At 46.4% G+C, this 17,303-nt stretch overlaps 1 protein-coding gene across 4 annotated transcripts in view; it reads left to right on the forward strand.

Moving 5' to 3' along the window:
* TMEM132D (transmembrane protein 132D) overlaps window positions 1-17,303 on the forward strand; it is a 275,079-nt gene that overhangs the window by 250,889 nt on the left and 6,887 nt on the right. For all 4 annotated transcript variants that reach the window (XM_068910685.1, XM_068910686.1, XM_009666648.2 and 1 more), the window contains 2 exons: window positions 14,199-14,404; window positions 15,596-15,869. In XM_068910685.1, coding sequence (XP_068766786.1) covers window positions 14,199-14,404; window positions 15,596-15,869 — 480 coding nt within the window. The remainder of the gene's footprint in view (window positions 1-14,198; window positions 14,405-15,595; window positions 15,870-17,303) is intronic.

Below are 17,303 nucleotides of genomic sequence, written 5' to 3' on the forward strand. Positions count from 1 at the left end.
GCTCGGTTACTAATGAGCAAGCTGAGGACAGCTTCGTGCAGAGGAGGGTGTTAGCAACGGGGGCGCCGGGCTGTGAACCCCGCCAGCACACCCGCGCCAGCCGGGTCCCAGCGTTGGCCGAGCTGTGTGGCACTGCTCGCTGCTGGGAGGGGCGAATGGCTCATGGCCGCGTGCTGGTTTTCAGCCTAGCGTGAAGCGCTGTTTATCTTCAGTTGTCCAGAAATAAGCATCTAGAGAAAGACAAGGTTATGTCAGTGGGACAGCTGAGGACACAAATGCTCAGAGTCCTAGCCCACAACTCCAATGTGGTGAAGGACATCTTCTTCTGTTCCAGTACAAACTTTACAGTTACTTTAACAGCGAATGTAGTTTAGAAACTGTTCTCTGGCATTTCAGCCTGTCTGGGTTTGCTGATGCCGGCTTTCCTCTGGCACTTGTGTGCTTGTGGCTGTTGCTCTCCTGCTGGAGCTCTGTTTTGCTCATGGGCTTCTCTGCAAGGGATTTTTGGCTTAAAAAGGCCTAGGCCTCTCTGAAAAATTCTTTATGATTTGCAGTTGCATTATTTTTCTCTAGTCACCGGAAGCTGGTGGCTCACGTTTCAGAGCTTGGCGTGAGTGTATCTATATTGCAACAGATTTTTCCTTTGCCTTCTGAGTGGTAAAGCTGGGTATCTGAATACTTGCCAGAAGAGAACTAGTTTTCACCTGTGCAAACACAGTGTTAGAAAGAGGAACCAGTCTTTAAGACTGTTTGAAATTGCCCTATTACCAAAATGGAAATCAGTCCTTGTAGCTCTAACTTCCAAAGGCTGTCATTGCTAAACACATTTCCTTTCCATTTCCTGATGCTGAAGTGACTGAAATGTGATGCACTTGCTCAGGGTGGTGTCTGAGTTAACACAAGTAAATTCAGCAGCATTCAGTCATTGTGCTATTAGTGCCAGCTGAGAGATGGTTTAACTTAAGAAGTTGCCTGCGGAATAGTGCTTGTGGGGCACTGAAGTCTGAGAGCACTGAAGAGTTCAAACTCTCTCTTCTCCTTTCATCTTGGCCTTCTCTCCTCCTGGCAGTGTCTTTTCATTCACTTCTCCTGTGTGGCTCTCACCTCCTTTAAGTCTGGGGAGGTCTGATTTCATACTTGGCTTAGGTCAGATCAATTCTCAGTGGTGTCCCCAATTAAAATTTATGTATACCCCACTACCATTTGGAAGGAAATTAAAAGAGCAGGACACTTCTGGTTGGAGGGCAGAAGTGCAGGGCCTTTAGGATAAGATCAAAGCTTACCAGAGTCAAAGAAAAGTCTGAGGTTTGGATAAGATCCTCGGGCAGAAGTATTGCATCTTTAATGCTCTCAGCCCTCAGGTTGCCCTATGAAGTAGAAAGCACTATTGTCCCCATTTAACAGCTGGAAAACGGCGATACTAAAGACTGAATCCTTGAGCATCTAAATCCCATTTGTTGTAGGAGAAGTAGAGATGTGGCATGCCTGTGATGTCTGTGCTGTGCCATGGCCCGAGGGGCAGAGCTGCCCAGGCTAGTGAGTCTACCCAGCGCCGGCCTCTATGGAGGAAGGCATGGAGCCGGGGAGGCAGCCCGGCTTTAGTCATGTAGGGATAAGCCGAGCTAATTCGCTTGGGCACTGCACTGTGCAAACATAACTACTGCTTTCAGTGCCCAGCTAGCCAGCTGGGAAAAGTGCATGGCCCTCGCAGCCTGGCCGGCCCGGGGTACCTTGCAGGCATGCAGCTGGGAAGGCCCGCAGGAGGGGGAGGGCTGAAAGGAGTCTTCCCACTTCCACGCCACTGCGCTGACCACCTTCCCACCTTCCCTCCCTTGTGGCTCTTTTCATCAAGAACATGGCCCAAACTTCATAATCCATCCCCAAAAGTCAGAATGTCCTTTCTGAGGCTTCGGTAACCACCTGCCACTGCAGCATGTGTTGCGTAATTAGAACTGACAATCCCTGTCTAGAGATTTCTTGGAAGCTGGAAAAATGAGAGTGTTGTCAAAAAAATCGCAGTGCTTCCAGTGTGTGTGATGCAGTGATGGAGATGAAAGATGAGTGATTCCGAGGAGGCAGAGAATGTATGAGCCCAGTGCCTATTTCTTACTAGTTCAGAAATCTAAAACCATCTATGAGCATTTACATTTCTCTTATAGCCTTAAAGAAAATGTATTTTACACTGGCTTCTCTCTTTCTCCCTCTTCACTCAACCAAACCAACAGCAAGTTTCATAGCAGTCATACTTAAAGCCAACAATAACAGTGGCATCAGTTGATGCAAAAGATTTTTTATATTTTATTCATTTTTCTGTTTGTTAGTCATCTTCCGTAAAATGATAAAAGCCCTTTAAAAGAGGATCATATTGTTTCTAAGAGAATAAAAATAAATTTAATTGGAGGCAGTGTTGAATCATAATTCAAACAGTAATCTTAGTGCTGAGTAATAGATACAAACCTCAGAAATGGATTTGAAATTTCTGTAGGTGGACAGTGATTTCAGTGGTGTTTAGTGTTCCCATTTCAGGGCAGGACTGGTCAGCTGGAGAGGTAGGGATTTCTCTTTAGCGGTTGTCTAAAAGATCTGTTTGAAACAGCTCTCTTTTTGGCTGAGGCTTTGGGAACTGAACTGGGGACTTCCTGAATTAGGAGCGAGATCTGAAATCAGTGAACTAAATCCTGCAGCTTGCCCAGCCCTGGGAACTCGCTGCCTGCGCAGCAGGGCGTGCGGAGGAGCTGCAATCCACGCTCCTCGGCACATCGAACGTGCTTCACTCCCATCCCACCTACCCCCCAAAGCTGCCTGGATGTAATAGTCATTTGCGTTTGCTCATGGAGTAGAGTTCTTCTTTGCAGTTTTACCATTTATCAGAAAAGACCTGGGAAGGATAGATGTGAAATGACTGGGAGTACAGCTCAGGGTAATGAGGAGAAAAATAGGAATTCTTTAGAACGACAGACTTGTTAACATAATTGTAATACATGTGATGGCAATGCCAAAAAAGAAAACTCAGTATAGCCAATGGAAACAGCGTGGGTATCACCCAAAGGGAAAAAAGTTACCATGGCTACTGAAGCGGCAAGAAATCCGTGAAGGCGGCAGGAGCGTGCGTGCCGATAGGAAAAGCCCTGCGCTCCCTTGGACAGCAGGGCAGGGTGAGGTCAGGGGCATCAGAGCCACCAGCCGCCCAGCTGCTGGGGGGGTTTAAACGATAAGTAAAATTCTCTTTCCCGTCTTTGGGAGTGTCGCTGGCTGGGTGTTGGGGATCTAATCTCCTCTGTGACTATTAAATGCTGCTGCAATATGTTAATGAAACGTTTTTAGGAGGATGAAGTGCTTGGATTTAAGGGTTGGCAAAGGGGAATGATCCCCACGTTGTGGAGACCATGCCTTACTGAGGAATAGCCTGTTGCAAGGCCACAGCAAAGCATGACGTGGCTCCCCAAAGCAGTGATGCCGCTGAGAATCCCGGATCCATCTAGCCTGGACAAGGAGAGAAAGTTCAGAGATATGTCCATTCGGGATGAACCAAGAGCTCTAGCATGTCCGAAAGGGACATTTTCCCGATTCAGAAATGCTCAGTCATCAGCTGGTGTTGCAGACCAGCTGTGCTACCGCAACATCTCCAGCTTAGGAGGCAAGGCAAGACTTGGTCTCCCTGGGGTGACAACCAGCTCGCTTTAGTGAGCCAGGGGGTTTTCAGGAGGCTGCGCCATCCATGGGTGCCACAGATGAGAAACTTCTTGTTCATTAAGGGAAATCTTTTCTAATAAAGAGCTTTTGTTTTTGTGTAGAACAAACAGTGTTCAAGTGGAGTATTTCTTTCGGTATTGATCTTCTAGCTACATTTCTGTTGTTCTAACAGGCAAGTGAGAATGACATATGCTTTCTGCAGCCAATAGTCTGGTAGAGCATAAAACATGTACCTGGTAAATTCATCCTCATATAGATTTCATGCTCAATATAGTACAAAGCATTGTAAAATCAATTAAATGTTGTGGTAGCCAATAGAACTATTTTTGGTCATTTGTGAATCAGAGAAATACAGTGGGAAAGTCTGCATGCCTTCCACTGAGCTGTGTGCTGGGATGCTTGTGGGGCAGAAAGGAGTTGGCAGAGATTTTAGTTGGCTCTAGACGAGGAGAGCAGAGCGTATCCTGGATATGGCAATTAGACGTTACGCTCACCTAGTTTTACTGTTGTGAAAATTATGGACAAAATCAGAGTTACTGATTGCAGGTTAATGCTCTTAGTTGTTTGATTTCACAGCCTGGGCCTGAAATCAATGTGCCCACGTGCTGTCAGGAGGGCTCCTGCTGCCGTGAGCTGGGAGAGCTGGGCAGCAGGGCCTGCACGGCGCGTGCTTTCCCCAGCAGTGCCTGCGGGGGGCTAGAGCCCCCTTTGCCTGCCCTTTGCCTGCCCTTCTTGCTTTTGGGTGGGGTTCAGTGTCTCCTAAGAGCCTTCAGCTGCCCTGGGAGAATACAGGAGTTATTGGCAATACTGTGTTCAGCCAGATCCCATGCTCAGCTCTGCCTCTGCTCCTCTCTGTTGCCCTCAAGAGGGGTCTCAGGTGTTTATTACCCACAGACAGTGCTTCTCTTTTCTTTTCGTGAGTGGGAATGAAAGTTGTTCTTCTAGTGTCATTACTCCGCTAAGCCTTTCTGGCAGGAGGGGAGAAACGCCACTCTCCGCCTGGTGACGGAGCTCGGGGTACTGGGCGCGTTTGTCATTCTTCTCCCTGCTTCCTCGGATGATTGCAGCAAATGATACAGTGCGCCTGTGGTTTTCAAATCAAGAGGTATAGGAAGATGTAGCCTAATTAACATAGGCGCGAAAGTGTTGTCACATTCATTACAATCATGGCTTCTCAAATCGAAGCACGAGGCGGTGGGCCCAGCCCGGCAGCTCCTCGACTAGCTGGCAGGCAGTCCTTGCCTGCCGAGAGCGCTTCTCCGTGCCGGCACTGCCGTCTCCATGCCCGGCCAGTCTGGAGGAGCCAACGTTGCACCGCGCGGCGAGAGCAGCCGGCGGGCAGGAAGCGCTGCAGTCCCGTTCCAGCTGGACAGCAGGGATTGCTGGGTGGCCAGCGGCAGCGATGAGTGGCCATAGCAGCACAGGGAGTGGAGAGCAGCAGGAGAGATTGCAGCCGTTAGATTTCCCATCGCTCTGCCTGCTGGCCAGGGCCACACTCGCAGCCTCTTCTACACCAAGCAGAGGGTCTCATGCTTTGGTTGGCATGACTGGTGGCTGATTGACTGCTGCCTCCTGGCACCAGTGGAAAAAGTGAAGGACTGTCTTCTAGCAACAGAGAAGTTTTAGGCAACAGCAAGATGTACTTACGTAGCCCTAACACCTGAGCTCTTTCTTGTTTCTTATAGATTAAGCTTTGCAAAATTTCTGTAAAACAAGGGAACAGTATCCTCATCTTACAAATACATCACAGGGAGATTACAGGCCAGATTCTTAGAGACTTAACCACCAAACTCCCCTTGGGTTCGGTGGGAGTTAACACTTCAATAGCCTGGAGAATCCGATCTTAATAAATTAAACACGATCATCTAAGAAGTGTGTAACAGAGCTGGGAATTAATCCCATAGTTCCTGAAAGGTTTTCCTGTGCCTTTACCTTCCTTCCTGCAGATGAGCACAGCACTATTCACTTCTCTGAGCTACTGCAGATTTCACGACGTGTTTGGGTTTCAGTTGAGCAGAGTTTCATTATAATGGTTTTGTTTTGATTCATGGCCCCAGTTGATTCCAGCTTACTGGAGAAACTTTGACAAAATGTATTGTGTCAGAATTGGAAGTTCTGTAAAAGTGCTTCACAAAATTATGTTATAATTTCCCCGGAATTTCATCTCTGACAGGGAAAAAAAAAGAAAGGCATGGTAGCAGGTTCCCGTTGTGTCAAAGAAACATCTTGTTTTGACATTTCCAAAATGAAATGTTTTGATTTGTCATTTTGAAATAACGTTTTGCTTGATGGCATGCTATTTTTACATAATTTTAAGCATTTGAAATTGAGATTAAACTGAATTTCGTGACCCAAAAATGGAACCTAGTGCAAGTGTCTTGAAAGCCCTCCTGAAATGAAACGTTTGTTCTCCACACAGCTCTCTACTGCCAGTCCCGAGGGAAAGGGACCCCAGGACAGCAGCAATGTGCCACTGCCATGTGGCTTCTGGCTGGCCTGAGCACAGTGGCTCAGCGGAGACAAGAAGCCCTTTACGGACTGCAGGTAGCCCGTAGGCATGTGCTAAGTCATGGGTGAGGACAGCACATAAGAGTATCCACAAAAATCTGTCATCTGCTTTTCTCTCATTGTGTCCTGGAAAAAGGCATAGATTCTGTGCAAATCCACTGCATAGAGATATATTTGACTGCTCTTAGTAGTGGAAATGGCTGCAAAGGTAACACTGGAGGGAAAAAAACACTGTAATTATATACTCCAGATCTTGATTTAAAAAACCAGAAGGTGATTCCTCAGGAGAGACTTTTAATGATGGGGGTTTCAGTTAGTTACACTGACACACTGCAAACGTTGTGTCCGATCCCTAACCCTCACAAAGGAAGAAACATGAAACTTGCAGCTAGAACTGGATGTTTGCCCAGAATTGTAAGTCCTTTTAAAATGTGCCATTGCATATTTCACTCAGGTATATTTTGTTGAGGAGGTATATTGATGTTTGCCACAAAGCTATAGAGCAAAATAAAATTTTCTTAGAAATTAATTGGCATCCGAGTTTTCCCTATCAATATCCCCTGTAGTGTGCTTCAGGTGGATTTGTGCAGTAAGAAAGTTACCAGAGCGCCATTTTTCTCCTGCATGGGTCTCTGCTTATGTTTATTGCTGGACTTGCTCTGGAGCAGGGCTAGGTGGGCTTGGGGTGGGATCCCATGGAGCTGCATGGCAGGAAAGCAGCCCTAACACCCTCAGGGACTCAGGAAGGTGCTTGTCTCTGGGTACAAGGCAGACTCGGTGGTAGATCTCAGTAGCTTTTGGAATCATGCTATTAGAGCGGAAAAACCACCTCAGAAAAGCACGGGCACTTTGAAGATGTGGACCTTTAAAATCCAGAGCACCCTTAGGTTTCTCTGCATCTGCAGACTCCAGATGCGGCACTTGATGCAACCTCTCACAGAGGCACAGCCTTGCTGCACGGAGCGGGGAACCAACTGTTAAGGCAATGACCAAGTGAAAAAGCATTGTGGACGCAGCTGGAAATTTACTTACTTTGAAAGGTTATTTTCAGGTTTTGGCAAGTATTTCAAAACTTGCACTCAAAACTGCAAATATTTAAAATTAAGAAGACCTTAGGCAGTATGGGGATAGCTGTTAAGGTGATGCTAGATTTAAGATCTGGCTGGAATCAAATCACTAGGTTTCAAGCCAAGTCATTCTTCTTTCTCCAGCTGTGGAGCAGCCTGGCTTGGGACATGAACCCCACCAAATATGCAAGTCACTGAAGAATTATGGAACAAGAAGAGCATCCCTAAACTTGGCATGATACCTGCTTGCCACTACTTTCCTTCTGGAAGGGAAAGCTTTCTCTTTGCTACACAGGAGGTGCTTTAATTATTCCTCAGGAGCAGCTATTCAGTGGTTGTTCCCAATTGCAGCAGCATCCAGGTTGGTTAAGAGATCTGCTATTGCAGATCTGCGGCTGGTGATTTTGTATCCTCTGGATTCTCACGGAATCCCAAACTAGGACAGGTCTCTTCTCCAGACATATACTGGAAGGCACATCTAACCCCTGCGCTGCATTTTCGTTGTAATCATTTGTCTCTGTCTTGCCTAATTTCAGGCTGGAGTCAGTTATCACAGGAACGAATCTCCCCCCAACACTGCGGATTAAGCGTGGGTGATTAGAGGTGACTCCACTTCCCCTGAGTCATTTATAAGTGACTTATAGAGCTAATAATGGCCTCATCCTTTTGTACCTTGGTACACAGCTTGTGTTCTGGAGTCTTTCGTAGCTCAAAAGAGCAGTTTTTGTTTATTTATTTCCCTCCTCATTCATTTTTAATGGTTATAAGAGACTCCCCCATTCTTCTTCTGACAGCAGTGATTTAGGCAGGATTCATTAACATAACTTACGTTACTAAATATTACCATTTATGCTGGTAGACCAAGGCAAGTGTGTACAGTGCTAAATCAGCAGAGATTCCCATAAGTCTGCCAGGGCGGCAGAGCTGCGTTTGAAGTATGCATTACAAACAGAGCGTGCCTGCGTGGGGAGGGATCACTTACGGAAATGCGGATTGGGGATACATTCCCAGAACATTCCTGAAATACAGATTCTGATGTGGAAATATCACAGACTTGCTTCCCAATTGGCCACCCTTGAAATGTCTAAACCAGAACCTTTGTAACTGCTCTGGGTACATCTTATTTTCAAAGACTTATTTGTACAAGCGCCAGCAGAATTACTGTAGCAGAAAAGCAGTTTCCTGTAAGGATTTCACCATTACTCCATGGGAATTTAATAATGATAGTGAGGGGGGGAACACTGTGGTCCAGCTATTTCTGAGGGCTAACAGTGAAATGCCAGATCCCTCATCTGGAAATTGCGATGCCCATTCCCCATTCCTTCCTCCCCATTACATCTTTGGTATCTATTCAGCCCAAACCTAGCGCAGTGTATATGGAACCAAAGGAAGAATTAACCACACAAGTTCACATAGCTCCTGCAAAAGGATAACGTGAAGCGCAGTAAAATGGTGTTAGGGAAAGGATGGGACCACTGCTTGCTGGAGCACTGGATGCAGGAGGCCAGGGCAACAGGAATCACGTGTGACCTAGAAGGGCCCTTCTTGTTTCTTTCCATGGTTTTCCCAGGCTAGCTGAAGTCCTGCTACTCTAAGGCTACAAAAGGCTTAGTGTTTTCTTCCTCACGTAGCCTGGCAAACGGTGAAATCAAAAAAAGAAATTAATGAATTCTGATTTCTCTTGCTTCTCATCAAACCTGAAGAGTATAGAGAATAGGGGGGGATTCTGAAGGTGAGTTTTGGGCATTGTTTTGCTTAATGTGTAGAGCTGCAGTTGGGGCTCAGGAATGAATATCTACAGTGAGGGTTTTGTGGTAGGGAGCAGCACTGACTTGACTGTTCCCATTTCAGACTATAGGACTGAAGTTTTGAATTAAGTGCAGTGCTGACCACATTTGAAATATTCCGCTCCGCACATTTTGCAGCGTTGGTGATTGAACTCAACATCTGACTTGCCAGAAGCCACGTGTTTAGGATGTGCACAGCGCACTTACAAGTCGTGTTGCTAATTCTGTACCATGCTGGCAATAAGGGACCTCTAACCTCCGCTGCCCTGGCTTGCTGCGATTAGATATCTGCGTGCGACGCAGGCAAAGCTTTCTTAGTCGTTCATCGATGTAAGAAAAAGAGGTGGAGCTGCAGGAGCCAAATGAAACCCAAAGTACTTCTATATCCTACCAAGTTCGTGCCTAAAAAAGCCATTCAAACCTCAGTTCCCTCAAGAGATAAAAGTTCCCTGTATTGAGAGAGTTTCTGGAGCATCTTGAACTAAGTATAGCCTCCCTTAATTAATGGAAGGCAGCTCAGCGTCGTTGTGTGAAAAGCTCCGGTGACACAAAGCCCGGAAAGGCTTTAGCAAGGGAGCACAGCACCAGAAGGATTTAATGGCATTATAATGTCCTTGTGTTACAGTGGCATAACATAGAGAGATGTATTCCAGGAGTACATTAGCAGTAAAAGAAAATGTGCTCTTTCTTTCTCAAGCCCTTTTCACCCGTACTGAACAACAGGGTTGCCGTCCCGGAGAGATCAAAACTCGAAGGCGAGAGAAAAGGAAAAGGAGGTATGGGGTGGAAGTCCCAAGATTTTGGAAAAAAATACATTGTTTTTCCCTGCAAATCCCCCACTTTGCTCCAGTTCCTTTACAGTTCCTATTACTTGTTATAACGTGTTTAACGGTTTTTGGAAATCTGTCTCTTTTGGGACGAAGCTCTGGTAACCTCATAATCCCCCTTCATAACTGTTTGGGAAGCAGTCAGCTCATTTAGCTCGGGCCCTCTCTTCCGTGCACACACACAGCAGGCGCGCGTATCCGGGGCTGCGCGCGTTCGCTCCATCCGTGCGTTTCGTGAGCTTGAACCGCGGCCACGTCTGCCGCGCGGGGCAAAGCGGGGGCCGCGGCGGGGAAGGGCGGCTGCGAGTTACAGGCTGCTTACGTGAGTTAAGGCTGAAGGCGAAGGGGCTGCTTGACAGCCTGAGGAACTGAACTCCGTGGCACGTTGCGGAGGAGACAAGCAGGCTCAGAGAGGCCAGCGGGAGCCTCCGTGCGCTGCCTCCATCAGCCTCGCCGCGGAGGAGCCGTGCGCGGGCGAGCGGCGCCCGGCCCCACGCTCGCTGAGCCTGCCCGCGGCCGGCCGGCTGCTCTGCTCCCTCGGGTGCCTCTCTGCTTGTCGCGTACACGTTCATCCTGTGGAGACTCAGCTGAGTCCCATCAAACTCATGTCACAAAACAGGCACAAGTGACTCATTTCCAAGAAGCGGCTTGGAAAACTCAGTCTCAAAAGAGGCAGAGAAGCTCGATGTTTTTTCTTTCTCTACAGTTTTTCGCTCTTTCTCTGGTACCACAAGATGAATGGTTCGGATGTGTCTGCGGTAACACGGGCACGGCTAATCGGCCTTTCTGTTGATGACCTGTTTCTGAATGTCCTGGCCTGGTCTATGAAAACGTCCTGTATTTTGCGCTGTGTTTTGATGTTGCTCTGTCAGGACTGCATGCAAACTGCAGCAGAACAGTGATGCTTATTCATTCAAACAGCGCAGGGCTGGCTGGGAACCGAATGATCTCATAGTTGTTGCTCTCCTGGCTTGCAGGAAGGGACACAGGAGAGAAAGGCTATCCCGAGCCTAGTCATTTTTTGACTGACCATCAGTTTGTTTCGTAAATCATAATCTTGAAAGCACAAGGTCATCGTATTTCTTTAATCATTCATATTTTAAGGCTGGAATTTTGTTTAACTCTCTCTCTCTCTATAATAACCCCTGACAAACTTGGAACTGAAGTCCGTTTGCCTGCCAACTTTTGTTTTTCTTGCTATTGTTTGAGCATTAATGAATTTAAAATCTGGGCGCCTGATTCTCTTCCCTTAGTGATGTCATTCGAAAGCCCTGCTGCAAGGCGCAGGGTGGGGAGAGCTCGGGCTCTGCGGGGAGCAGGACCCTGCCGCTCGGTGCTGTGCAGTGCCTTGCAGAGATCCCCCAGCTGTGAGTTCTGTGCAGGGCACAGAAGTTCACTCTTTACCTTGAATCACTAGCAGAGCGTTTCAATCCTAGGTTGACCACACAGGGGGACATTTAATTAGCTAAGACGCATGAGTGCTAGGTGGTGCTAGCAAGAAGCAGAGGCAGTGAGGAAGTGGTGCTGGAAGCTGTTACCCCGGCCCCATGGTAAAGAAGAAAATCGTCGTCTGCAGGCAGTTTGCCTGTAAGCGGTGTCCAGCCTGCAGAGCACAAGGGCACGTGAAGGCTTGGGCCCTTCAGCTCCTGGGCTGAGTATTTGCCTTGGGGCCACCTTGTCTCGCACTTTGCCCTGCCGCCTCGCAGGTGGAAAACAGCCCTTTGAGACACTGTCCGGTTTTCCTTCTCGCCGCATCCCAGGGAAAAGAGAAAGGTAGAAAGCAGCAAGCAGAGCTTATTACTGCATAGGAGAGTCGTCTGGTTTCAGAACGGCACTTAAAATACAAAAAGGCAACAGGAGTGAGTGCAGGGCCAGCAGGGAATAGAAGATTTTCACTCCCAGAAGCAAGGTAAGACGAGGCGAGAGAAGGAGCAGACAGACCAGGCGCTGTCTGACAGGCTTCTGCCTTCCCGCCTGTCGGATGGGTTGTTAGACATTGCGGGTGGGAAGCATGATGTAGTTTTCACCTGAAAGTGTTACACTCACAGTACTGTGCCTTTTGCATGGATGCAGGGGCAAGGTCTGCTCTTTCCCTGCTTCCTCCGAGTTGGCGGCAACCCTGTATGCATGGAAACCAGAGGTGCTGCTCCCAGAAGAGGATGTACCTGTGCCTCTGGCCTTCCCTCTAGCCATTTATATGGGCACACATGCAGTTTCTCTCAGGGTTTTGCACAGTCTCATCCTCTTCAGCTCAGGACAGTTTGGGTCAGCATTATGGTTAAGTAGGTATTACATTAGTGATAAAGGCTCCAGCCAGAGCCAGGACTCCTTTGCATTCAGGTGCCTGCTGGGAGTCCCTTTCCTAGAGTTACGTTTTCCCACACTTTGAGCCTTCTCGACAGCATCTGGGTTTTTCTTGCTTCTCCAGCACAATGAGGCTGAATCCTGATAGGAGCTGTTAAGAGCTATTGTAAAACGTGCTAACATGAGAATATCCCTAAAGACAAAATTCTGCCTGTAAATAAACTCATTATTTTCCTGCTGAAACCACTAGCAACTTGAAGAATTTGACCTTAAAACAACACATGCTGCTTGCAAGAGAGGCAGTGCAAGAGTAATGATAACCTTTCAGAGTTCGTGGTACATTACCTAGGCTCGGGCAAGCCGGGATGGAAATGGATTTGCTATGGAACTGTCTGCAAGGGGCTTTGTTGTTGTCTAAAGATAATAATATTAGGAATGCAAATTATCCCACAAAAGCTGGTGATATTTAAATACGATTTAAATTCATTTAGCATTTAAACAGAAAAGTAGAAAATGACATTAAATTCAGATGAGGATGAGACTGCGCATTCTGGAGTCAGAAATATTAAATATAGCTGCAGAATGGAATAGAAGGTCTGGCTGGTAATGGATTGCAAAAAGAGTTCAGGATTTTAATAGATCATTCCTTCAGCTCATCAACACTGTAAAGTGGTAGTTAATAAATTATTTGACATGTACATTTACTCATATATTTTAACTAGCTGTAATGAACAGGTCCTGTCAGCTCACCTAGATGCTTGCAATTGCTGCTAAATTGCTTGAGTGAGATTTACTAACTCTCACCAATATTGATGTCCAGAGCTGCAGGTAATAAATAAAGTGACATCAAGAGTAGCTTGAGGAGAACATTGTGTAAGACCTTTGTCAGGCTTGCAGCAGAGATGATGCTGTTTGGCCCCAATGAGCACCGCTGGGCATCAGCGAGTCCTTCCCCTGTGATTAGTTTTGGAGCGACCACCACTTCCCTGGCACCCATAATGGGACTTCTGCAGAACCTGTTCATCTGATGAATCAATGGCATTGAACGTATTGAGCTGCCATACTTTTTAAATACAGAAAAGCAGCAGTGGAACCACACTGTACGCTCATCAAGCCAGTCCTGACTGCTCCTCTATTTACCGAGAAAAAAGATTCCCGGTTTTGCCCACTTGGCTGCAGCAAAGGTCTTCCCCTCCCAGCTCATCGCGTTCAGTGGAGTCCTCAGTAGGTTTGGGGAATTACTTTGTTGAAGACTGGGACAAACCTTCTTCTTCCAGAAGAAAACGATATGGAAAGTCCAGAAACTGTCCAAACGCTTGCACAGAAGCACCCTTCAGCCTTCGCACAAAGTCCTGACCAAGTGGTCACAAGCTTAGCCTCATATCTTCTGTGAAAGGGGCTCTTCTACAAGCCCTCTGCCCCCATTTGGGGGATCCAGTTCATTGCAAGTCAGAGGGGCAGGGCTCTGCCTATGAAACCACCTGCCTCCCAGCAGCCTCTCGCCTGTCTGCAACAGCAGTTTGTGTTGACTGGAGAAATTTGCTCCCCTGTGGAATTACATACACAGGCAGCTACCTAACTCTTCATGCTCACGTATATGCGGTATTCCTTCAGCTGCACACGAAGTAGAGGAGGAAGATAGTACAGTCTGGCTGCACTCTGGGAAGAGGAACCCTGTCCCAGTGCCATTACACTGGGACTGGATGATCAGAACCTGTGATTCTAGTGCAGGAGTGGGAATTAAAGACAGAAGGGAGCTGTTGTTTTATCTTTGGTTATATTGGAACCATTTAGAGCAGGAAAAGGCTACCTTTTAAAATGGTGCCAAATTACAACAGGCTATTAAGGGCACACCAGTCACTTTTCTTGTTATTCCTAGTTGTCCTTTGAACCTGGAGCTAGTTTAAACCTAAATCCTCTCTCTTCCTCCCTCTCACTTTCCCAGCATGTGGTGTACTTCATAATTTTGCAAAGAGACACATTAATTTTTTATTTCTTTCTCCTTTTTTCAGGTTTCTGACAGATGTGACTATGTCTTTGTCAATGGGAAGGAAATGAAAGGCAAAGTGAATGTCATAGTTAATTTTACTTACCAGCATCTGAGCGCACCTTTAGAAATGACAGTCTGGGTTCCTCGTCTACCGCTGCAGATAGAGGTCTCTGACACAGAACTAAATCAGATCAAGGGGTGGAGAGTCCCCATCATCTCTAATAAGAGGTAAGTTTCATTAGAGAATGCTCGTTCTGGGTTGTGCACTTGCCAAAGACCTGTCAGGGCCAGTGGATCTGAACACACTCATCTGGCCTTAATGCAATTCCAGTGTAAATGTAAAGGTCACCAGACATTTATTCAATAGGCTGCTGCACTGGACTTATGAAGGAAATGGAAACCACAGATTGCACGATCCTGCATTGGAAATCAATTTTCTCTTATAGTGCTAGTGACTTAGATGAAAAGGGCCCATTGGTCAAGTTAGGCAGGGTCAACCTTGGGGGCGGCAGGAGGACACCAACAGGGACCAGCTCTGGCAAGGCTAGCTGGGCTCGGGCCTGATTCACAGGTCCTGTCAGTTAACTTACTCATCGTTAAAGGTCACAATTGGTACATATTTATTCCCTATTTTTAATACTGTAGGGTGCAGTGACCGTCGACAGAGTGTCCTAGAATCAGGGCTTTGCTACATTAGGGCCTTAAAGAGACTATCTGCACCTGCAGGTGCATGACATACAACGAACAGGGCATAGGATGGAGATAGTCAGATCTAGACCATTTGTGTTTGTTGACAACATTATTAAAAACTAGAAGAACAAATAGCTAAAGTAAACTCTCTCTTCCAACCTACCTATGAACACATCATTCATTACCAGATCTCGGATAGTGTCACAGCAAAATATGGGGATTTCAAGGAGTGCCCCTGAAAGCCATACAGAAAGGGATGTGTATGCAGATGCAGACAGAGATTTCCATGGCAACACTGAGATGTGTATGCAAGTGGCGTATGTGGCTTTGGACAGCTGCAAATATCCAGAATGAAAAAAGCGAGGAGATCTTGAAAGTAAAGGCTTAACATGGAAAAATCATCAGCGATTTAGAGAGGACAATGAGGTAGAGAAGCTAGCAAGCCATTTGGTGATGTTAACTGAAGCTGTTTTGGAAAGCCAGGCAGCCTGAAGACCTCAGTTATAAATAAGGGAAACAGGATAAAAGTGGGGGAACCTGATAGATTTCAAAAATGCTCTGAAAGCAGCAGCTTCAGTGTTGGGACACAACCTTGCAGAGCAACAGATGGGGCAGCTAGCCCCTTGATCCACCAGCCACGCTGCAGACTTCTGTCACCAAGAGCTCTCCTGTTGCAAGCTCTCCGAGCCCCAGTTTCTCATAATTTTTTGACTCTTGCTATCCTACTAGACCAGCCAGAGACAGTGATGATGAAGAAGAGGACGAACGGAAGGGAAGAGGCTGCACTCTTCAGTACCAACATGCGATGGTGCGAGTCCTCACGCAGTTTGTAGCTGAAGCCTCAGACCCTGGCAGCCAGCTGAGCTATTTGCTGGGTTCTGACTGGCAGATTGACATCACCAACCTGGTGAGTGACTTCATGCAGGTGGAGGAGCCACGAATCGCTAAGCTGCAGGATGGACAGGTTTTGATTGGGCAAGAGCTTGGAATGACGACAATTCAGGTAGGGAAAAGGAACGACTCGCTCCATTTCCTCCCTTAACCCCCCCACCTCGGAAACTGAGGTATTAATCAAGTATGCGGTAGCTTCTTCCATTAGCAACAGAAATCAGAGCCATGAATTTTGGAATGGACAGGGCTTCAGCAAGGATTGGAGCACATAGGAGTGATGGGTTTCTCTTCCTGTCTTGTGCCATGAAGTATGCAGATTGCAGTTTTAATAGATGTAGCCCAAGCTGTGTAATTAGAGAGGCTCTTTGTCTAAGGCCATTTCTGAAACTGGAGCCAGTATAGGAGCTAGAACAAGAAATGCAGTTAGTGAAGGAGCTTAGTCTTGTCAAAGCCTACATTGACAGAGCAGAGTGCTACAGTCAGTATTTACTAGTGCTTGTTGAGGACCTGAGATGGGAATATGAGTCCCATAGGATCAAAACCCTGCTAGTCTTGCAAGCTCAAGGGGTGTATTACAAAATACAAACATTAGGGTACAGTTCAGAATATGCACAAAAGAATAATAATCATTGGCACTTGAAGAACGGTGTTAAAGTACTAATTGGTGAGAGCTAGGTTGTATTCTCTGGGGTGCAGATGTTGGCTTCATCTGTTTCAGCCAATATGGCCAAGAATTTGCCGTGGTAAATGCCCCTGTGTGGGTGGGTGTGCCTCAGTATCCCTATCTAAAGCAACTTGCCTTAACCTGTGCAATGTGTCTTTGGCAGCTTTTCAAATACATTTCTTACTGATATGTGGACAAATACCAGCCTAGAAAATGGGCCCCCCCCAAAAAAAACCCCAAGATTAACCCAGTGATACTACAAAGTAGAAAACATCCTAACAAGCACTGGAACAGGAAAAAAAAAAATCAAACTCTCCAAGCATGTTCATGATCCCAAACTGTCAAACCGAAAAACAACAACCACACTTGTTAATAACACAGCTTGCCAGGTCTGGAGAAATGGGATTCCAAGATTATGGCTTTCTGCAAAAAGATTTTATAAATGACCTTCCAAAGCTCTGGGACTTGTAATGCTCCCACTAACACACATAAAAATCTGAGTGAATGGGAAAAGAAAATTCCAAGGCAAAGAAGCCAAGAGCAAGGTATATTTTGAAGAATACCTCTTGTAAACTGCTTCAAAAATGTTCCATGTCCCATATGCATCATTAAATTCAACTTGTTGGCAAATGCACATCTTTTGAGGTCATGTATCAGTGCACTGACCTCCATACATTTTTTTAACCAAAGCAAGCTTTCTTTGTCAGTTTTGTGTACAGTATCGTGAATGTTTTCTCTAGCAAATGATTAGCTTTTCTTTCTGCAGGATAGGAATGAATGCCATTTGTTCTATGGATTGTATAGAAATTTATAGATTATATGATATATATACAACCTAAAAACATGATCATGAGAAAAAATAGCGTTTCACAGTAAAATTAC

This window comes from Struthio camelus, chromosome 17 (assembly GCF_040807025.1).
Source record: "Struthio camelus isolate bStrCam1 chromosome 17, bStrCam1.hap1, whole genome shotgun sequence".
Taxonomy (NCBI): Eukaryota; Metazoa; Chordata; class Aves; order Struthioniformes; family Struthionidae; genus Struthio; species Struthio camelus.